Source organism: Pleurodeles waltl, chromosome 4_2 (genome assembly GCF_031143425.1).
Source record: "Pleurodeles waltl isolate 20211129_DDA chromosome 4_2, aPleWal1.hap1.20221129, whole genome shotgun sequence".
Classification (NCBI taxonomy): domain Eukaryota; kingdom Metazoa; phylum Chordata; class Amphibia; order Caudata; family Salamandridae; genus Pleurodeles; species Pleurodeles waltl.
The window spans coordinates 1,037,938,719-1,037,962,597 of record NC_090443.1 but is presented as its reverse complement, the minus strand read 5'-3'; the positions used below and the strand labels follow the sequence as shown (position 1 = coordinate 1,037,962,597).

The following is a 23,879-nucleotide window of genomic DNA, read 5'->3' as shown; positions in this document are numbered from 1 at the left end:
AAACCTTCTGCCAAAAAGTGGGTAAGACGGTTTCAGCCATAATGAACAGACGAATAGAGGTAAGCCTATCAATGGCTGTATTTGGTTTGCATGAGGGATCTGGGATGAGTCCATGCAATAAGTTAGAGAAGCTTAAGGCACATCTTATCTTTTACTTGGTGCTAATAACCCGCAGGGAAATCTGTATTAACTGGATATCTAAATCTCTCCCTACTCATTTGGATCGGCTACTGTCGACTAAGAGAATTTACGACCTAGATTGCAGTAATGGTTCATAGAAATGCCTTAGAATGTGGGAACACTTCTTATCCTTTTACGCAGTTAATTTTCCTGTCCTTAGCCTGGGGGATCCATAACTTTGCTTTGATAACTGAGTATGTAAGAGTCAATTGATTAAGAAATAAGGGAGGAAGTGAGGGTGAGGGACTGCTTCTCCTCCATCCCCCTCCCTCCTTCTTTTCTCTTGTTGGTGGAGGCCATTTCTCAGGTGTTAACCTCCTGGTTGGAGTTTTGACTAGAGTCTGAATACAACCTGGATACCTCCTGTCTTTTGTTATAAATGAGGACTAAAATAATTAATAATTTCTGTGTGATTTGATGGAATGCAGCTGGAATTGAGAATCAAACTGAAAAACTTGATCATGTTTGTTCCATACAGGCTGATTTAATCTGCATCCAAGAGACCTGGTGTACAGCTGATTTTTTCACCCAGGCTATACTGTGTTGTGCCAAAAGGCGCAGCCCTCGCAGAAAGGTCATGCAAAAGGGGGAATTGCTATGCTTCTGAGTATTAAATTAAAATGGGAATATGAAAGCTTTACAGTCCCTGCAAATTTTGATCAGCTATTGAGAGTTAATCCTATTATGGAAGGTGGTAGGAGAGTGTCAATCTTAGCAGTGAATGCATATATTCCCACAGATAAGGGAGAAGGTAGAATGTGAGGTGTTGCTAATGGGTGACTTAAACTGCAAAGTTTCCAATTTATCTATTTCTCTATTTTGTGATGCAGAGAGGGAATCTGCTTTTTTAATATTCTGCCTTTGTCATTCCCTTCGAGAATTAGGACTGACAGAAGGGAATACACCCTTTTTAAATGAATGAGGGAATCTAGCTATGAGATTTTAAATGGGAGATTTCATTCGGATTCACCAGCAGAGGTTACACATAAATCACGAAGAGGAGGCGCTCATCGATTATTTTGTTGCCTCTTGCGTTACAGGTCAATCTGTGGGGCATCTAACAATTTTAGATACTTTGTTTAGTGATCATAAGATCCTTCGCCTTTCATCGAAGCTGAGTTTGTCAGCTGTAGAAGCATGAGATATTAAAGGCCTAGACGCGGATTTCAACAGAAAAACAGGTAGAGCTCATTGGCATCTTATAAAATAATTTTTCTAAAAAAATCCCTCGAAAGGGCTATATTGCATATTGATGATTGGAGTTGGGACCTCCTTCATAGTTATTCTGAATTTATGGGTAAAATAGTCCAGTGTAATCAGTTGAGGTGTTCTAAGCCACCCCAAAAGAAGATAAGGCCATCGGTGCTGCTGCTGAATAGGGAAAGGAATACCCTTACGCTGGTAAGAGTCCAGTTTGTGCAGGATACAAAGGGAAGGGGCAGAAGAATCTCCTTATTAAAGAGGAGAAGAGGGCGGTTGAAGACAGGTATAAGAAAGGAGAAGGCCGAGCAGAGGTGGGTTGCCCTGAGAGAAGCTGCAGCATCACAAAACACTCATAAATATTAGGCAATTATCTGAGAATGCTGCGGGACTCGCAAATCTTCTCTCGCAGCTCCTATAGCTGACGCAGGATGGAGAAACTACATACTTTCCCTTTATGCAGAAAACTTGGATACCGAGCAGAGTGAAATGGACAGTCCGCTGGATTGTAATGCTGATATTGACAGTTATGGTCCTCCTACAGTGTTGGAGATTGAAGGGTTTTTACAGACCTTACAGGCTTCCGGATCAATGGGTCCTGATGGGGTCCCTATTTCAGTAATTAAACAGGAACACTTGCTTTGAGCAAAGCTCCTTTATCCTGTATTTCAGTTCTGTAATCTAAAAGGTGCAGTTCCAGCGTCTTGGTTTGGGAGTGTTAAAGTCCCCCTGTACAAGAAGGGTTATATAACTTCCTCACTAAGTTACCGTCAAATAGCATTATTGGATGCAGTTGTAAAGTATTTGCCGAAAGTCTATTAAAGCATTTAAAGTCTTGGGTCGACAAAAATTCTGTCCTTCCGTTGGAACAGGCTGGCTTTAGGAAGGGGCATAATACTCCAGATAATATTTCAGTATTGTAACTCTTAAATGAAAAATATGTACAGACCAGGGGTGGTGTTTTATAGACTTTCTAACAGCCTTCGATAGGGTTGATCGCAAGATTCTGTGGAGGAAGCTATTTAACTTACGCATCCCTGCAAATTTATTACATTTGATCATAGCCTTGCATTCTTCCACATGGTGCAAAGTACTTTTAGGTGGGGATCGGGGTTTGTCAGTTGAATTTCCAACTAAAAATGGATTAAAGCAGGGGTGTCTTCTGGACCGCTGCTATTTTCATTGTACATGTATGACTTGCCTATCGCCGAAGAGAAAAGCGAGGGCTTTGTGCCCAAAATCGGAGGGCGCCAGATAACTTGTCTAGTGTATGCTGATGATATTATGGTGCTTGACCTCACTCCGAAAAGATTAAATAATCGCCTGGCAGCCCTTAATTTCTATACTGATCAGCATTTTTTTTTAAATTAATGTGTTGAAATCACAAGTCGTATGCTTTCTAGGGAATAAAATCACATAAGAAAATTAATTTTTCTTGGTTCTTGGGCCCTCAAAAGCTCGCGCGGGTGAAGACCTATCTTTTCTGGGGGAAATTATGTGTAGTTCACTCAGCGGCCATGAACATACATGTAATAATGTAGGAAAGGCCTTTTCTCAAGCACAAGAAGTAAGTGCATTTTATAAGGCAGTTGGTCAGCGACATTTTGCTCATCTATTGTCAGTTTATCAAGTAGAGATTCCTGCAACTTTGTTGTACGCAATAGAATGTATAAAGACAGCAGACTGGGAGTTCTTAGACAGAACGGAAGATCAAATTTTAAGGCGCTTGCTTTCCTGCAATACCTTGGGATCTACTGCAGCCCTAAGGCCGGGATTTGGCATTAAGAGTTCTTTTGTGCAGGGTTTAGCAGGGGTGGTTCGGAGGGCTTTTTGCCTATTTCATAGTGATGAATTTTCCCTAAGGCATCTGGTTCATAAAGACATTTTTGGAATACTGAGAGAGAAATTATAAATATGCCATACAAGTGTTAGATCTTGACTCTGATTTAACTTTCGCTCCATCACCTCTCCAATTCAAAAGGAGCTTAAAGGCGGTTACAACGCACACAAGTTTTCAGTTAGAGATGGAGCTTTGTAGCCAAAAGAGGAGATTTGATGTTCTGATGTTTTGATTAACCTGGTGATTCCGAAAAAAACACATCCTTTTATATTTTTGAATGTTTCTCAGGGGGAGAGGCTTTTTTATTCTGCTGAGACTGAACTTACTGCCCCTAAAATACAACCTATAAATGGTTTGGTACTTTGAAAGTGTGTGATCTGTGTTATGCGGATGTTCAGGACCTTAAGCATGTTATATTTATTTGTCCCTCTTTACTTTTACTGAGGAAAAATGGCTGAAACCCCTCTTTTTGAATTTTAATATACGCTCAGTTGGTGAAACTCTCAAATTATTGTTTAACGCTCCGAATGAAATGTTCTGTTTTAGGGTTTTAACTTTTTTTCAGGCTTTTCTAAATGTATATTGATTGTTTTATAGTACAGGCAGTTTTATACAGAGAATGTATTTCTTCCTGGATTCATGAAGTTTATATATTGATGCACTGCATAGGAATTGTACCTTAATAAGGCTAAGTGGGCTGATATATAGATGCACTTTATTTGTAAGTAATATGCATTATAATATAGATTTTATTCTATTGATTATGCACTTTGTCATTTTTATTATACTGTGTTGTTTATGTGGACCTCCTAGGAGTTCCAAATCATTAATAAATAAACTTGAAACGTAACATAGTGTGGAGTAAAGTACAATAGAATGCATTGGTGTATTGTAGAGTGGCAATGAGTGGCGTGCACTGGCGTAGCATAGGTAGTAAATTGTTATAAAATAGAGTGGGGTCTCGTACAGTAGAGTGTGGTGCTGTGTCGTATAGAACAGTTTTGTATAGTGGAATAGAGTGTTGTACATTGGCATGTATGTGCATACAGTGAAGTATAGAGTTTGGCAGTGGAGTGTAGAGGCATATAGTGAAGTAGAGTGTCACAGAGTGCTATGAAGTGTGGTAGAATTTGATAGAGCAGAGTTATATGGAGTGGAGGAGAGTGTCATGCAATGGAGCGGCATAGAGTTTAGTGGTGTACACTGTAGTGGCATAGAGTGGATTGCAGTAAAGTGGAGTAGCATGCAGTCGTATAGCGTATAGTGGAATACTGTACAGTGGAGTGTAGAAGAGTGGAGTGGTGTACAGTGGAGTGATGTAGACTGGAGTAGTGTACAGTGGAGAGGGTTAGAGTGAAATATCACATAGTGGAGTCCCGTAGAGTGGAGTGGCGTTCAATGGACTAGTTTTGAATGGAGTGGCATAGAGTGGAGTGGTGTATACTGGAGTGGTGTAGACTGGAACATAGGATAGTGGAGTAGTGTACAGTGCATGGGCATACAGTGAAGAGATGTAGACTGGAGTGGAGTACATTGGATTGGGGTAGAGTGTCATAGTATACAGTGGATTGGCTGACAGGGGAGTGGTGTCCAATGAAATAGCATGGAGTGGAGTGGGTTAAAGTGGAGTGGCATACATCGGAGCGGTGTAGAGTGGAGTAGCATACAGTGGAATGGCATAGAGTGGAATAGAATATACTAGAGTTACATATAGCAAATTGGTATACAGTGAAGTAGCGTACAATGAAAGGCGAAGAGTGGAGTTTCATACAGTACAATAGCCTCGACTGGACTGGGGTAGAGATGAGTTGTATACAGCGTAATAGCATAGAGAGGAGTGGCGTAGAGAGGAGTATTGTACAGTGCAGTGGCGTAGAGGGTAATAGTGTACAGTGGATTAGCGTACAATGGAGTGGCTTATAATGGAGTGGTGTAAACTGGATTGCCGTAGAGTGGCATGGGGTAGAGTGTGATAGCATACAGTGGAGTGCCGTACATTGAAGTGGGGTTCAATAGAATAGCGTAGAATGAAGGAGCGTAGAGTGGAGTGCCATACGCTGGAGTGCCGTAGAGTTGAGTAGCGTACAGTGAAGTGACACACAGTGGAATAGCATAGAGTAGAGTGGCATACAGTGAAATGGCATAGTGTGAAATAGCATATACTGGAGTACCGTATAGCGGAGTACCATACTGTGGGCTAGCATACACTAAAGAGGCGAAGAGTGGAGTTGCATACAGTGTAAAAGCATAGAGCAGAGTGGCTTAGAGTAAAGTTGTGTACAGTGTAATAGTGTAAAGTGGAGTGGGGTAGAGTGGAGTGTTGTACAGTGGAGTGGTGTAGAGTGGAATAGTGTATAGTGGACTAGCATACAGTGGAGCAGCTTCTACTGATGTGATGTAGATATGAGTGGCATACAATGGCCTGTGGGTGTAATAGCATACCGTGGTGTGGCGTACATTGGAGTGGGGTCCAATCGAGTAGCGTAGAATGAAGTGGCGTAGAGTGGAGTGCCATGCACTGGAGTGGCGTAGGTTATAGTGGAGTGGCATGCAGTGGAATAGCATACAGTGGAGATTTTGTAGAGTGTAGTGGCTTACAGTGGCACAGAGTAGAGTGAAGTGGCGTACATTACAATGGTATAGCATGGAATGGCGTATAGTTGAGTTGCATCCAGTAGATTGGCGTACAGTGGAGTGACGTAGGCGGAAGTTGTGTACAGTGGTATTGCGTACAGTGTAACAGCATAGAGTGGAGTCTCGTACAAGGGAAAGAGTGGAGTGGTGCAGAGTGGAATAGTTTATAGTGGAGTGGCTACAGTGGTGTGGTATACGGATGTATACAAAATTTAGCAGCAATGTAGATTGTGGTGTGCAGAGTAACTCAAAACAGCAGCTTGTGCTGCCTTGCGTCTTTCTAGATTTAACAATCAACACAGGGCCAGGCATGGTGGCCTTGTATTCCTTTGTAAATCTTTGCCTATGTGACATCATAAGTGACCCAAGGGAGCCAAAATCCAATAAAACATCTAGGCAATAGTTATATTTTGGGCCATGGTATACCATGATAACTTTGCAGTACACTGTGGTACATGGCCATGACAAGCAGTATATAATTGTACAATGGCTGTTTTTAGAGAATGAAAAGGCAGCCATATTGTTTTTACTACACTTTGGCTGTGTTCAGTTTTAGGGACTTAGATATAGATAAGTAGTAGGCCCCTAGCTATTACAACTTTATTAAAGTGTTAATAGGTAGGGAAATTTATTTATATATTTTTATATTTTTTTAAATACATTTACAACTGTGTACCGTGGTAGTTTCACAAACATTTGTAAAATTCCATGAAAGTACTGCCGTGACAAATATCACTACGTTTAAATGCCTCATAGCTTAAAAAATACTTACCCTACATAACTGCAAAAAGCATCACCACTGCACCATAATGTATAATCCTGCAAAACGTAATATAAATCCATTTCGCCATTTTCGCGCTACGTCAATACAATAGTCTATGGAAAATGCATTAGTGAAAAAAAAGATTTTTGGGACCCCCCTTTTATCTTTCCACCCCCTTAATAATTCATCACAAGCAGTTACATCACCTCAAAATGTAGAAAATGCTGCAGGTCTAGAATGTTTTGTGGTGATTCATGAAATGGGTGGAAAGTTATTGGGGATAATATCCAAGTTATTCCTATCATTGGGAATACTAACTACAACTACAGAGTGGCAATCAGACTTAATGTGATTTCTTTCTTTTTATGGATTGTATTTGTTATATTTTTTTTTTCCGTTTTATATCATCATGTGACTATAACTACGTCTTTTAGTTGTTCATATAGTAATCCTGAAACTTTGCATATCCAGTCTACTTTATTTTTTGGGCTTCGTTGCTACTTTACGTAGAATCGTGCTACATATGAAGCCAAAAGCGACTGAAAGCCAATTATTTTTGTTATAAAAATTACTATGTTTTTACCCAATGGCAAATTATCAGGTCCTCCAAGTAGTAGTTTATGTAGCTCACTGGTGGGTCACTTTCCCATTTTGTTGCACAGGAGTACATAAGGAAGATCGTTTTTGTATGGCTTGTTGTGCGCAGTTTTATTTTGTGAGCCAGAGAACATGCAAAAAAAAAGATACGTAGATTAAGATGTATTCTATTAGTTATGTATTTGTTTATAGGTTTCCACTAGCATGTGACCATAAATGGGTCTCGTTCATGTTGTAAATCTGAAACTTTGTATTTGCAGACTAGCTGTTTTTTTGGGCTTCCTTGCTACTTTTACTAGCATTGTGATACAAGATTTCACTACGTTGAAAACCTTATACCTTAAGAAACACTTACTCTACTTACCTGCAGTACCCAAAAAGAATCACATGTGCATCATAGTATCTAATGCTGCCAAATTGCAGCAAAATCTGACCATTTTTGTGATATGTGAAATAAAAAAGTCTTTGTAAAAGGCAGTGGATTTCAAACCCGTTTTGGGAACCCCCCCCACACTTTTTTCTGTGCACCCCCCTGACCAAATGCCACAAAACCTTCAGTACTCTGATAATGGAATGGTGGCCACAGATCTGCAAAGTTTCACAGACATTCAGCAAACATGTGCAAAGGTATTTAGGGGCAAAAAAATCACACAAATCCCTGTCTCTGGTCGCCCCAACTGTAACTACAGAGCAGCTACGGCCACTCTGATATATCTATCTATCTATCTTTCTATCTATCTATCTATCTATCTATCTATCTATCTATCTATCTATCTATCTATCTATCTATCTATCTATCTATCTATCTATCTATCTATCTATCTATCCATCTATCCATCTATCCATCCATCTATCTATCTATATATATAAATGTATATATATTCGTAATGTCATTGGTGAATTTCCCAGTGACAACGTTAACATTTTGAATTAAAAAAATAAAAGAAATTTGCGTCCCTGCGATTCACTGTTTTGGACGTCACAGATGACATCACTCATGAGATGTTTTATGACATCATTTATGAATTCAGTCATGACATCTCAAATGACTTCATTGATGACATCACTGATGGCATTCTGGATGATATCATCCAAACTTCGTTTTCCTGCATACAGGTGTATAAATTACTATAGCATTACAGGTCTGACCATAAGTACAAAGTAGCTCAGGACAAGATCAGGCATCATCTCTACAAACACAGAAACAACGCCCTTAGGTGTTTAAAGCAAGCATTATGTGCAACATTGACACTATACCATACGCTTTACACGAAGCATAGTTCACATTATCAATCAACCACAGATATATGAGAAACGCTCATTCCACATGTTTTTCAGTATCTGTACAACTGGTCACAGAAAGCTAAAATAGTGAAAGCCAATTCCAAAATAAATGCTCCACTAGGGACATATTTTATCTGTATCAAACCTCAGGCACACTCCGAAGCTACATTAAGAAATAAAGTTCATATCAGTAGAGAACTGAGCACCGTAAACAGGGTTTAATCTATGAACAGAGGTGATTCTATACCACACTGTTTGCAAACAGTTAAATTCTCAGGGGACATATACCATAGAGTATTCAAAAGAATCTACTAAGAACAGTGTGTATTTTATACAGTCCACCTCCTTGGGGCTTATATTTATCAGTATGCAGGGATAACGCTTCTCCCCCGCGCCCTGGGGACCACCACCTCCCTGGGCGAAAATGTCATGGTTATAGTAGCCGGGGTCCAGCGAACCCCCACGAGCCCAGGGAACCAGCACTTCCCCGGGGCTAACATTCAATTATATTTGGGGGGCCACATGCCCCCCCAGCCCCAGGGAGTGCCACCTCCCCGGGGCAATTCATTGACATTAAGGAGGGCCACGCCCCGGGAATTGCCATCTCCCCGGGCCTGATGTATATTATGATGAAGAGGGTCTTGAGTTGCGGACCCCCAGCCCTGGGGACCACCACCTCCCTGGGGCAGTTTAAATGTTGGAGGGGGGCCAACAATGGCCCTGGGGACCGCCAGCTCCCAGGGCCGGCTCCTGCCATGTCCCTGGGTGTCCACCCTCAGGACATAGCTGTTTGTTCTGACTTAGCAGGAGCTTTGACAGCTCCCGCCAAGTCAGAGCAAACACAACTCCACTCCCAGCAAGTGAGAGCTGTCAAAAAACTCTCACTTACAGGGAGCAGAGGTTTCCTCTGTTTTCCTGCATGCAGACATGCAGGCAGGGAAACAGCTAAACAATTGTTCTCACAGACAGGGAGCTGCATATTTAGCAGCTTCCTGTCTGTGATCACAATGTCGGCTCCCGGAGGAGGCAGGAAGTTGGCTGGGAGCACGTGGGCCTTGAGGCTCCCCCTGTGGTCCCTACCCTGCACACTGGGTGTCCTGGAGGGCACCCAGGAGAAATGGCTGGGACCTGGGGGATTGGGTCCCCAGGGCTGGAATCGGCTGGGGGAGAGGGGGCCGTGTGGCTACCTTCCTCAATTTACTGAAGGCCGGAATCTGCGGTTTGGGTCCCCAGAGCCAAAATCAGCCGATGGAGGGCGGGCCGTGCGGCGCTCCTCCCCTAAAAAATAAAATATTTTATAAGGCTGCTGAGGGGGGGGGGCACGTGTTTCTGATAATGTAAGACCTAAAGTGACAGGGTTTTACTGTTGTCATCAATGTAAAGCATGTAAGCATAGTAATGATTGCAAAAATGTAAGATTGGGTAATGGACAAAAGGATTATGAGATCAAGGGATTCTTTACCTGCAATACGGACTTCTGTGTATACTGTTTGAGATGTCCATGTGACAAAATATATGTGGGAAGTACGATACACAAGGCGGAAAAGAGAATGTTGGAACATGTAAGGGCTATTCGTAATTTTGATCGTAGTTACCCTGTGGCCCGACACTTTCATGAGATGCATCAAGGGGATGAAAGGTTACTCAGCTATCTGGTGTGTGATCAAATTAAATTAAACTCTCGGGGAGGTGACAGACAGAAAATGTTACGTATTCTGGAATCTAAGTACATCATTCATTTTATGACTTTCTCCCCTAGAGGTTTGAATTTAAGTGAAGAGATGAACACACATCTTGGTAGATAATAGGTTTTCCTGATATTTCCTCTTCTTCTTTTTCTTTTTTGACAATATCTAATAATCTAATCGAGCTTCTTTGATGTTTCTTGTAAATATATGGTATTTTATGGGTTTAATTTGGGGGTTGTTAGACTCGAAATATACATTGTGGTGGGAAATATTAATTAGAATAATGACAATAATATTGACTATGATTATGGGACTCTGTTTGGATCCAGTTAATTACTAGTGATATGGAATATTGAAATAACTTTGATTTATCTGATTATGGATTATGAATTTATATATATTTGGAATGAATTATAAGCCTTATTTAACTGATTGATCTAAGCACTTATATTAATCTATTATGTTTTTAAGTCCTTACAAGATGGCGCCCACCTTTTCAACAACTGTATGTATATATTGGAGATTGAGTCCTTTTTTATGTTTATGGGTTTTGTATTTAAGCATGTTGTATTGAGTACTCTCCCATCTGTGAACAAGGCTACTGCTGAAACGCGTTGGGAGGAAGTCTTTTTGTGCTTCTGTTAATATAATTTTTGCAACTACCGAAGGTGTCTTGGTTTTTCCTTCAAATGGGATAAGGAAAGATTGTATGTAATTTAATGGGATTCCCGATCCCGTGCCAAGACTGCTACACAGAGCCTCGATATTTCAGGAACATTCTGTGTTGAATATCTATATACATATATAGATTCACTAAAAAAACAAAGGTTACAGGGAAGCTATAGTTAGGAAATAGAATTTTAAAAAAAACATTGAGATTCGCTTAAAAAAAGAAAGGTTACAGGGATGTTATAGTTAGGCTCACATTTCCAACGTACAAAACCATAGAAATTCATCAGTTAGAGTTACCTCAAGTAAGTTTAACTCATGCCCTAAGGTAACTATAACTCGTGCCCTCACCATGCACTGCTAATCACCCCACAAATTACGGCACTCATGACATCCTTGATAACATCATTGATAATATCAATGTAATATTTTTAGTAAAACTTTTCTCGAAAAAACTGTGCATGGCGGTGGCGCGAGTTCTAGTTTCCTTAGGGCACGAGTTATACTTGTAATAACTTAAACTATAACAGGTGAATTTTTATATGTATGATGTCAGTATGCTTAGACTGTTTTCACTGGGATCCTGCTAACCAGGACTCCAAAGATTGCTCTCTCTCTCTAAATGTGGTTACCTAGGACTTTGCACGCCCCACAATTGCCATATTGGTGCCCCCTTATAAGTCCCTAGTATATGGTTCTTAGGTACCCAGGGCATTGGGGCACCAGGGGTTCCCCATGGGCTGCAGCATGTATTATGCGACCCATGGGAGGTCATGCAAAATGTGTCTGCAGGCATGTCATTACAGCCTGTGTGAAACGGTGCATGCACCCTTTCACCACAGGTCACTGCACCAGGTCACTGTAAGTCACTCCTATGGTAGGCCCTCTATTCCAGAAGCCAGGGTGCAGGTCCCTGTGTGTGAGGGCACCCCTGCATGAGCACAAGTGCCCCTACGAACTCCAGTTCCACTACACTGGACTTCATAATTACGAGGAAGCCATTTTACCTGTGTACTGGACATAGTTCACTACCTGTGTCCAGCTACATAATGGTAACTCCTAACCTGGGCATGTTTGGTATCAAACATGTCATAATCATACACTAATACTGTTGCCAGTATTGGTTGTATGATTCCTTGCACTCTGGGGGCTCCTTAGAGGACACCCATCATTCCTCCTACAAGTCTTCTGGGGTTTTCCGGGCAGCCCGCTCTGCTGCCACCCCTCAGACAGGTTTCTGCCCTCCTGCTGTTTGACAAGCTCGGGCAGAGGAAGGCAGAACAAAGGATTTCCTGTGGGAGAGGGAAGTAACACCCTCTCCTTTGGAAATGGGTGTTACATGGCTTGGGAGAGGTAACCTCCCCAAGCCACATTTGTGCCCTCTGTGCATAAACCAGTTTGCACCAGCCCAGAGACCCCCAGTCCCTGCTCTGGTGCTAACCTCAAGAAAGGAAAGGTGAGTCCATCACCACTCCAGGGTGGTGCCCAGAGCTCCTCCAAGTGGCCACTTGATTCGACCATCTTGAATCCAAGGTGGGCAGAGGCCCCTCGGAGCATCTGAGTGGCCATGTCAGGAAGGTGGCTCCTACAGCCCCCTCCTGATAAGTGGTCACCCTGCTAGGTGACTAATCCCCCTTCCTGGGCTATTTAGGGTCTCCCTCCTGGGTGGGTCCTCAGATTCAATGTGCAGGATTCCAGCAGGGCTCCTCTGCATCGTTTACTTCATCTTCTGGCCACTGGGACTGCAACTGGACCGTCCAGGAACCGAAAATCTGCGACTTCAGTGACAACTCCACTCTGTAAAAAATGTTCTCTGGCTTCTTCCGCAATGTTTTCCCAGCTGTGCATCCTCTGAGGGTGGCGAGTCTTCAGCCTTCACAAGAAGTAAGAAGGAATCTCCCTTGAAGTGAAAGAGTCACTCCCCTGCATCTGCAAGCACCAACTGCATCGATGACCGGCTGCATGGTTCTGCTTTCCTCCTTAACTGCATGGATCCTGCATAAAAGTTTGTGGTCTGGAGTGGTCCCCTTGGTCCTATCTACCAGTTATCCAAGATGGGATATGCTAAGCCCTTGCCTCTCCTTGCAGGACAGAACCCCTGGGTGCAGCGATCCTTGCAGCTACCAAGGCTTGTTTGCTCCTCGTTCAAGGGATCTTCCGATTCCATGTTGCCCCAGTCCCCAGCACGTCTTCTTGCTAAGCACAGTTTCCTCTCTGCTGCTAACGTGATGTGGGACTCCTCTTCAGGTGTGCTGAGTGAGCCTCACTGCGACTGCTGTGCCTGCTACCAGTGGGTTGCCTGTGGGAGCTGCCTCCTCTTCTTGTGACTCTCCCAACTGCTGAGGGTCACCCCGGACTCTCCTCCTTGGGTTGAGTCCCCTGGGCCTTGCTGGTCCTCTTCAGCCTTGCAACTCGTCGTCTTCTTCTTTTGCATTTGCCAAGGCTTGTTTGTGGTCTTCCTGCACCACTGACCCACTGCAACCCGACAGCTAACGTGGGACACCAACTGCATCACTTCAGGGACTCCTCTTCAGCTCCGGTGCTGCACAGCTGGTCTTCTTCGTCAACCTGGTCCTGCATCCACAGAAGTGTGAGTAGTGGCTCCTGCCACAACCGGACACTCCATCAGGAACTGGACTTGGTACCCTTCCTTTGCAGGTCCTCTTCTGCCAGAATACACCTTTGGGTTCTTCCAGTCTTGTTTGAGTCTTGAACAATCCTTTTCCAAAGTCCTCCTGTTTGGTTTGGGAAAACCAGGTACTTCTGCTCTCCTGGTTGCTGGGGCTCACCCTGGTACTCACCTCTTGGGGTTCCTAGTTCCACCAGCCCCCCTCTAATGATTCCACATCCTTGGGTGGGGACTGTATCTCGTATTCCACTTATTTAGTATATGGTTTGGTCCTCCCCTAGGACCTGCACTATTTTCTAATGCTTTTGCCAATGCTTATTACTTTTTATGCTTTTTACTGATTGCTAATGTGTCTATAATAGTTTGTTTACCTACATCCAGTTGGGGGATTGTCTATTAGTATTCTAGTATTTGTGTTACCCCAATAAAGTACCTTTATTTTTGTAACACTGTGTGGTTCTTTCATGTGTGGTAGTGCTGTGTGACTAAACTGGTATTGCATAAGCTTTGCATGTCTCCTTGATAAGTCTTAGCTGCTCATCCACAGCTACCTCTAGAGAGCCCTAGCTTTTTAGACACTGCCTAATATGGGATACCTACACCTGGTATAAGGTGATAACACCATAGGTGCTCAACACACTAGGCCAGATTCCTACAAATACATTCATTGTAATGACATACAACCCTTAGCAGGACCCAGGTTCGTAAATGTTCAAGGTGTCCTGAGTGCTTTCATGGCCCAGCAGGATAAGGGTCCGTAAACACTGAAGCACATTATTACATACACCATCAGGAGTTTAATAAGTCATGATAAAGAGCACTCTCAAACTGAGAAAGGGAGCCTGCCTGTGTTGTGGACAGTTTCATTTGTTCTTGTTTTCTGCCCAGATATTTCCTGTTGTCACTCACCCTTAGGCCATGGCCTCCACGTTCGGAAATCCCAAAATAAAAATGGTGTCATGTATTGGGAGATGGAGGCTGAGACTGTTGAACAGAGTACCTCATGTGGCATTTTCAATACCGCTCCCATACATGTATATAAAAATACAGCCATCTTATTAGGTAGTACTGGGACCCAGCAATGAAGCACTCTGCCCTCTGGTGTTGGAAGATGGCATCTCCAGCTATGACAGCAAGATCTGTGTCCTATACTGCCATCTTCTGGTTAAAGGTGAGAAATAGAGGTATGTCCTTCTCTGCGATCTTCCTTCTACCCTCTGCTGGAAATATATTAGAACTGCAGCTTTGTTATGCTTTGTCCTATCAGAACCAAGAAGTAAAATCCTTGGGTAAGTTCAGGGTCTGCAAATGTGAACTGCTTCACCCCACTCTCTTTCTCACCTCTTCTCTCTGATAACAGCCCTCTTCCTCTCTCCACAGCACTAGAGATAGGACCCGTAGGTCTGGACATCCTAAGAGCCGACGCCTTCAAGCACATGCGAAACCTGGTGAAGTGCTGCTTGGACTTCACGGACAAGTTCAACAAAGGTAAGGAGGCAAAGGTAGCTGCTGGGTCATCATGCACCAGGCCCTGTGGGATCCAGAACTTCAGGGGTATAAAAGTGATGCTCAGTTTGTCTCTTGCACGCCTGTACAGTCAATCCTTGGTCTCTCAATTGGAGGGGAGGGTGTTGTTTTCTGAAGGTGAGAGGTGAAGTCTGTCACTGTGCCCATTCACTTATTGGCCTCTCAGGAGTAAAATATGCATTTTGAGCCAGATTTATCATTGGATTGCACTGACCTTGCATCGCGCAAGATGTTACAGGGGCAACGCAATCCTTAAGTCATATTTACCAAGCACTGTGAGCCTACCTTGCCTGGCACTGGATTGCTTGGAAAATCTGGAATAACGCAAGACAGCACAAGTCGCTGCCTTGTGTTACTCTACAATTGGAAGATGTTCCATGTGTGGAACGTGGGTGTTCCCACGCATCCACTCATGGTTTTCGGTGCATTACCAGACCTACCAAGACTGGTAGTCCTGGAATGCGTTGAAATGCTACGCCTTCCCGATAGAGGTGCAATGACGAATAATATCTTAATTTCTCCTCGTTGTTTTTGCTTTCTGAGTGTCTTGCATTCTGCAGCACGCACAGAAAGAAGAAAAAAACACTAAGAATTGTTTTGTGCAGGAGGTACTCCTTTCCTGCACAAAAACAATCCTGCAGGCACCCTTACACCATGACATAAGTGTTCCTGCGTAGGCGCTAGGCTACACTGAGCGCAGTGAAACGGGTCTCTCATTTGCCCGAGTTAGAGCTATTAGCGTTGTAAACTCCTAACCTGAATTTTTTTGCCACATAAATTGAAAGAAAAAAACGAGTGCGATCGCTCTATGTAAAACCCAGCTCACTCACGCTGAAATTGAAAGCCAAAAATCCGAGTGCCATTGCGCTATGTAAAACCCAGCGCGATCACGCTGCATGGAAAATAAAAATATAAAGCAGTACAGAAACCAGGCTGAAAACATGGAGCCTCGTATGTTTTCAGTAGTTGGCCGGTGCACTCGAGGAGGGCTAAACACCGGAAAAGGCATGACATATGCATGCCTTTCACTAATGAAATCAAGCCCACAAACCAATAAAAGTGACAGGCATGATATGAGTGTGGTTAAAAGCCCAAAGAGAGATTACCACAGGGATGGAGTGCTTGTGCGCTCGACTTTAAAAAAGCACCCAATTATGCTTTTTTTAAAAGTGTGATTGAGCGCACACATGACATTAGGGCATATGTGCACTCTACATGTGCACCACTGCTTTCAGCGTGCATCACAGGGGGCATATGCCAATATCGATTTTTGTTTTTTTATTTTCAAATAAGCTATTTCCTATTAGGAAATCGCTATTTTGAAATGCTAAACTGGCTCCTTGGAGCAAATGGCATGAGATATCCTTCATAGGAATCACTATCAGAAAATCAGATATTTCATACATAACATTTTGCATTTCAGATATAGCGATTTCTACGGAATCCCTATTTAGGAAGTGCAAAATAAGAATTTTGTATATCTGGCCCCAAGTTTGTTATCTGCTCCCATTCAGCGTTTGGCCTCCCTCTGCAGGTTCGATGACAGCTCAACCCCTGGGATTGTTGTGGTTTATGAAATGTGTCTTTCTGTTGTATAAACAGTGCATTGTGTGGTGGTACACTCATCAAGATGTAGCAATCATCACGCAACTGAAAACAAAATGACACAATGTGAATGTACTGTCATTGTGGTGCCAGCTTTCATTTGCCAATGAACACATGCACCATAATGACAGTTGTGTATGTGTGCGAAATGTGTTGTGTACCCGTGTGTCCCCATCCGTGTTTGCCCTGCTCGTGTCTCCGACACATGCATTTCACAGTGATACAAAAAAATGACTATGACATGTATATATCTCCTCTGGTCCCCTCCTCCCGTGCAGTGCCCACCCAACATACCCTAGCAATGCGAGGTCCCTACCTTGTAGTCCGTCAAAGGGGGATAGGAGGGGTTGTGTTTTCTTCATGGCTCTGGTGGCAGCTGCGATGGCAAGGGTTGTCCAGTCACGTCCAGTGGAAGACGGGGTGTAGTGGAAAAAGGTGAGTTTTCACCCGCTTACATACACCTCAATCCACCAACTCAAACATGGAGATCGGACCTCCACTTTTTCCTTGGCAGTAAGGCACATCTAAATCTGCACGGGGGAAGGCTAGTAGCGGTCCCGTCAGCATTCCCTTTTTCCCTTTCCCGCCGTCGACCCAGGCGGTGTTTCTTGGCAGAGACGGCAGTCAAAATGCAGTCTTTTTTCAATGGGACAAACATCTAAATACGGCTTGCAGACCGTGGTGGCTGCGGGTGGTTTTCAGCCGAAAAGTCAACGCAGGACTGTTACCACCATCACAACATCTAAATCAGGCCCAAAGGCTCTGATGTAATCTCTTACTCTTCTGACGGTGGCTTCAGAATGGACCTCCGCCCCACAGATTCAGCAGAACTTCCAATCAATTGCGGCGTCTGCTCACCTTTCCTTGTTGCGCAAATTTGAATCCGTCTGGGCGGGGTCCTCCTCCTTCGGCTGCAGCTGGGTCAGAGGAAACAATCAGCTCCTGGCTGGCTTGCCAACTTGTTGCTAGAATGTGAATTTACCTTGAAAAAACAGAAAACAAGAGGCATTTCACAAAACAGGCTCTTTTCAGCCACATGGACATAAGCAGGCTCTAACAGGTTGACTCATAGAGGCGGGGCTAACACCTTAAAGAAAAGGACTAGAGTACTCCTTAGCACCAATACAAGAAGACCAACTGATAAACATGTTGCTCGAATGTGAATTGACCTTGAAAAAACAAAATACAAAAGGCATTTGGCAAAACAGGAAAGGTTTGTTTAATTAAACATTACGGCCGGGAAAACAGTTACAGAACCGGGGTCTGAGGAATGTCTCAAGGTACATTTGTTCTGAATGATGTTTTATACATTTCTCTGGGTACCATAAAACAATTACAACATTCCTTTTGAGGTATAGAATGTGAACAGTTGTCTTAGAGTCATTAATAAGTTCCTGATAACAAATGCAGTGGGGGCTCGATGTTACATGGTCACAATGAGGGCCAGCTGGTAGTGTGTCCAGATGTCCGACGTGAGGGGCGCGTGATTGCTGTGTGTTCCTGCGTGTGCTGTGTTCTGATTTTCTGTGTATTACTAACTTCATGTGGCATCTGACTTTATGGTATTTGGGAATGTGTGCACCCCTCTGGCCATGTGTGTTTTATTGGGGCCAATCTCCTGGGACCATTGTGGTGTTGCTGCGCCTATCTGTGATCTGAGTTTCCTGTTTGCGCATTTGTCTGCCGGCTACGTACTGCCACACCTCTGACCTGTCAATCAGTAATCCCAAGCCTAGGGCTCAGGGCCTGCCTGACCACGTATTGTGGATTCTGGGTTAATGGAGAGTTCATTTCAGGTGTATTAGCTAATAGTGATGTGAGTTTGTTGGTACATGTGATCGTGTAATGGTGCACATCGACTTTTCCAATATTAACAAACTGTGCATTTTATATAAATTGCTCATACCCAATACAATCACAAGAAACATGTTTTAGTGGATTTGACAATGTTTACGGGCTGCTAACATCTCTTAAAGGGGGAATGTGTGATTTGACAGCTAAAACGCAGCTTCTACAGATTTCAATAAAAAGCATTTTACAAAAAGTTTTGCCAAAGGTATTTTTAGAAAACGCTTTTTGCCAATTCTCCGAAAATGTGTTCTGTTAAATGACAATGAGTGCAGGAATTATTTTGAATTCCATCTCTAGAAAAGGACTGCTGCTGTCTGACAGTTCGCCAAAGGCACTTTTCATCCTGCTCGTCAGGAGTGGACGTGGCAACGTATGCTTGTTTAAGGAAACACATGTACATGTTTCTGAATATTAGGTTAGTGAGCTACAGCACCTGGTTTGAGGGATGTGTGACAAGACTCAGGTTTGATTCTAAAGCCTCTTCCATTCCTCCTCTCATTCAATAAGTGAGTACCAATCAGTTGTCAATTAGGGGTGAGCCTTACTTGTGTAATTCAGTGTACCCTAATCATGTGGAATTAACTAATAAGTCCCCCAAATTGTGAATACTTATGCAAGAAGAGTAATTCTGCATTTAACACTATTTCTTAGCACAAAAATGGGTTCAGGAACACTGGATGTCATAATTGTGCAGAATGGAATTCAGCTCCTCACATTTCCCATTCGTGGCCATGGCTTTTATGGACATCTTGCAGTCAGTAGGATTAGACAGAGAGGGTGTGACATGCAAAATTAAAAATAAAGTCTCATCTTCCTGTAAAAGTCTTTTGAATGACCTCAATGGCTGGAGTGTGGGATCAATTGGAAACCATCTTCCAATATATTTTAATTTTACAATAACAGTTCACATACTTTTTTGTTAAAACAACTGTTCTTGAACAGATAATGCCAACCTATAGGTATCTCTGTCAGAAAGGGAAGGTAGGGCATCTCCTGTTCTGTGAAGCCAAGTGAGGGACTTACAGCGAAAGAAAAAAAACACTGAAAAAATTGTAACTGTAGCCTAGAAGATGATGAATGGCTCTCAGCTCTAGCCGCCCCTCGAGAAGTTGCTATAAGATATAGGCCCTCTTTATGACCCTGGCGGCCTGTGATAAAGTGACGGTAATACCACCAAATTATGACCATGGCGGAAAGATCTCCGAAAGGCAGCCAATGTACCACACCGACTGCCACGGCGGAAACAACAGCCACTACGGCAGGAGCCGCCTACAGCCAGGCGGAAGTCAATGTTCCGCCCACCCTATTACAACAACACAATCCGGCACCTTTTCTGGGGTGGTACCAACGACATCAAAAGCCTGGCGGAAACTGAGCTCAGAAGTGAAAGGTCTCACCATTGGAGACACAGGGAAGAACCACGCCGCCATGGAACCCACACTGCATGTTTTTCCTATGATATTCTACGTTCTGCTCCTCCACGAACACCGACGCCGGCGAAGACGACAACGGTGAATACAGCCGCATAGCACACAAGGGAGAGGGGAGGAGGAAACTGAGAGTGACACAAACACGCACAACCCACACCCACACTGTGCACACAACAGATGCATTAAAAAAACAATTTGACCCCGTAACTCGGCTGAATAATGCAAGGAGAAAACGATTTCGCCAAAGTGTTTGTAATAAGATCAACACAGTAGAAATAATAAGTTAGGCAAGATAATAGATATATACAAATTTACAGAAAAAGGGACAGAGCCCAGTCCTCAATTTGCGTGGGCCACATGGCCACAGGCCAAAGTCCAAGGCCACACTTGTCACCTGCTTCAACACGGAGAGAACACTGCTGGGGCATCAGTTGGTAAATAGGCAGGCACCTCAGGGGGACGGGGGCAGGGGGGCACCGCAGCTGGGAGATGTAACAAGACCACTGGTTCTGGAGGGGGCAACGTGCCCTGTGCTTGAACCTGGGGAGTGATGGGCCACAGTCTCTCAGGTGTGTGTCATACCCACTGGTTCTGGAGGGGGCAACGTGCCCTGTGCATGATCCTGGGGCGTGATGGGCATGTGGGTGTCTTACCCACTGGTTCTGAAGGGGGCAACGTGCCCTGTGCTTGATCCTGGGGACTGATGGGCCACAGTCTCTCAGGTGGATGTCATGCCCACTGGTTCTGGAGGGGGCAACGTGCCCTGTGCTTGATCCTAGAGAGTGATGGGCATGTGGGTGTCTTACCCACTGGTTATGGAGGGGACAATGTGCTCTGTGCTTGATCCTGGGGAGTGATGGGCCACAGTTTCTCAGGTGGGTGTCATGCCCACTGGTTCTGGAGGGGGCAAGGTGCCCTGTGCTTGATCCTGGGGAGTGATGGGCATGTGGGTGTCTTACACACTGGTTCTGGAGGGGGCAACGTGCCCTGTGCTTGATCCTGGGGAGTTATGGGCCACAGTCTCTCAGGTGGGTGTCATACCCACTGGTTCTGGAGGGGACAATGTGTCCTGTGCTTGATCCTGGGGAGTGATGGGCCACAGTCTCTCAGGTGGGTGTCTTACCCACTGATTCTGCAGGGGGGCAACATGCCCAGTGCTTTATCCTGGGAGTGCAAGGTCACAGTCTCTGGAGTGGGTGTCATACCCACTGATTCCGGAGTGGACAGGCCGCACAGCTGCCCATGGAGGCAGGATTACATACTGTCCACTGGCGGTGACGGCTGCACAGTGGTGGTGCTGCTAGTTGGGGGAGGCTCCTGCCCATCCCCTGCAACCTCGGACGGCTGCACAGTGGTGGTGCTGCTGGTTGGGGGAGGCTCCTGCCCATCCCCTGCAACCTCGGAGGGCTGCACAGTGGTGGTGCCACTGGTGGGGGGAGGCTCCTGCCCATCCCCTTCAACCCTGGACGACTGCACAGTGGTGGTGCCGCTGGTGGGAGGAGGCTCCTCCCCATCCCCCGCAACCTTGGACGGCTGCACAACAATGGTTGGTGGTGGGGACTCCGTCACAGTTCCTGGTCCAGGCTCCTTGCCCTTCCTGCCTGCTGGTGCAGGCTCCTTGCCCTTCTTGGCGGCCAGGGCAGTCTCCCTCTCCTTTAGGCTGGCTGGTGCAGGCTCCTTCCCCTCAGTACATGTGGCCTGGATCCCTTTCCACCACGAGGGGGTGCGGTTAGGACTGGGCCCGTGGACTGTGTGACTGAGGTGCTTGGCTGGGTTTGTGATACCCTGCCCATACGTGCAGGACGGGGGGGGGGAGGGGTAGGGAAGAGGCCAATGGTGGATAGGAAAAGTTTTTAGGGACATTGGGGCAGGAAGAGGGAGAAGGAATGGGAGTGGAGGATGAGGGAGTGGTTGTTGGAGGTGTCTGTCTGTTGCTTTTGGGTGCAGGTGCATCAGCTATATGCTCTTGTGAGCTTCATGGCTGTTGGGTGTATGAGTTCTTGCGTTTGTGTACCTTGGGGGGGCAGACACAGTGGGAGAGGACACAGGTGATGTGTGCATGGTTGTTGTGGAGGTGTCTGCCAGTGAGCTGTGTGTTCTGCTTGGTGTGGTGATGATGCTGGTAGTGGATGATGATGTAGTGCATGCAGGTGTGAGTGTAGGCATGGCTGGGAGGGAGGTGGTGGAGGGGAGAAGGAGGGGGAGGCAGTGGAAATAGTGGATGTTGGTGTGTCTGCAACTGAATGGTGTTTGTGTGAGTGCCTGTGGGATGAAGTGTGGTGCTTGTGTTTGTCTGTGACACTCTTGGGTGTTGTCTTGTGTGCATGCTTGTCTGTATGTTTGCTTGGGATAGGTTTGGGTTGAGGGGAGTGGGCAGTGGAAGTTGGAGGGGGACGGTAGAAACAGGGACAATGGCTGCCATAAGAGAGGAGGCCAGAGCCTGAATCGATCTCTGTTGGCCCGCCAATCCAGTGTGAATGCCCTCCAGGAATGCATTAGATTGTTGCATCTGGGCTGCCAGCCACTGGATGGCATTCACAATGGTTGACTGCCCTACAGAGATGGATCTCAGGAGGTCTATAGCCTCCTCACTCATGGCAGCAGGGCTAACTAGGGCAGGGCATGAGGTGCCTGCGGCAAAGGAGATGCCCACCCTCCTGGGTGAGTGGGCACAGGCAACTCGCTGAGGGGCTGCTGGGAGGGCGATGCTGGTACAGGGGTGGCGGCTGTACCTGTATCTGGGGTGGTCACAGAAGTGTCCGCCACTACCAGGGAGCTTCCATCGGAGGAGGTATCTGTGTCAGAACTGTCCCCTCCAGTCTCCGCCATGGTGCTCCCCTCGCCCTCCGTCCCACTGGTGCCCTCACCGTCGGTGGACTCTGCCTCCTGGGTCCTGCAGCATGCAGCTCCCTCCGTCGCCAGTGTCTCTGCTCCTCCACCAGATGATGCTAATGCACATAAAGACAGGATGACAAAACAAGAAAGGGGTGGAAAGAGACAAAGGATACATTGGGTCAATGGCTGCACCAACACCACTGTTGGCGTACACAGCACACTCACACACAGGGAACAGGCCTACGCAATATGCATCCAGTAGTGGATGCCTACGAGCTAGGTAGCAAATGTTTCCATTCTGAACCTTAGCCACCACGGGGCCTACGCTGCAATGTCAGGCCTGGCCTAGGTGCACCCCCTGACACACATCCCCCATCCGAATACCACCCTACCATGCGTAAGTTATAATAATGGGCACTGTACTCAACCCCTTGTGGCTGCTGTGATGCCCTCAAGCGCCCATCCAGCTCTGGATAGGCCACCGCCAGTCAGCGGGCAATCAGGGGGGTCAGGGTTCGACAGGCACCCCTTCCTCGTTGGGAGGCTATCCCCAGCTGGACCTCATCCATCTTCTGTTTCCAGCGTCTCAGGTCCTCCCACCGTTTGCGACAGTGGGTACTCTTAGATAAACAGTCCTGCCTGTTACACATATGGCCCACCATACCCCTTCACATCACCATTTACACACACATGGACCAGCACACAACATGTATACTGCCAAGAGGACATCCACCCACCCCCCCTTACACGAGGCCTTCACACACACAACTCCATGCATTCATGCCACATGCATCGTGCCCACAGTGTACTCACCTGTTGGTCTGGAGGCCCATACAGCAGTCCGTACTCGGGTAGCACCCCATCCACCAGTCTCTCCAACTCCTCCGAAGTGAAGGCTGGGGCCCTTTCCCCAGTCACACGGGCCATGGTTGGTTCGAGACTCAGGCCACAGCAGCACATGCTGTGTAGGTCCTCTCCTATGGAAGGTCAGATAACAAGTGAGGAATATGATAGAAAATGGCAGTCATGTCCGCGGCCGTGATACCGTCACCGCCGGCGTAGATCACCATTAGCCACTGTAACCCGTAGGGCCCAGTGTTTGCCACTGAAGAGTTGCAGGGCAGTTCCCGACCACCTCCCGCAACGA

The 23,879-nt window shown here is 45.5% G+C and overlaps 1 protein-coding gene across 4 annotated transcripts in view; it reads left to right on the top strand.

The window, feature by feature from the left end:
- Positions 1-23,879, top strand: part of LOC138293669 (N-acyl-aromatic-L-amino acid amidohydrolase (carboxylate-forming)-like) — a 215,106-nt gene that overhangs the window by 99,787 nt on the left and 91,440 nt on the right. For all 4 annotated transcript variants that reach the window (XM_069232973.1, XM_069232970.1, XM_069232972.1 and 1 more), the window contains exon 5: positions 14,865-14,972. In XM_069232973.1, the coding sequence (XP_069089074.1) occupies positions 14,865-14,972 (108 nt within the window). The remainder of the gene's footprint in view (positions 1-14,864; positions 14,973-23,879) is intronic.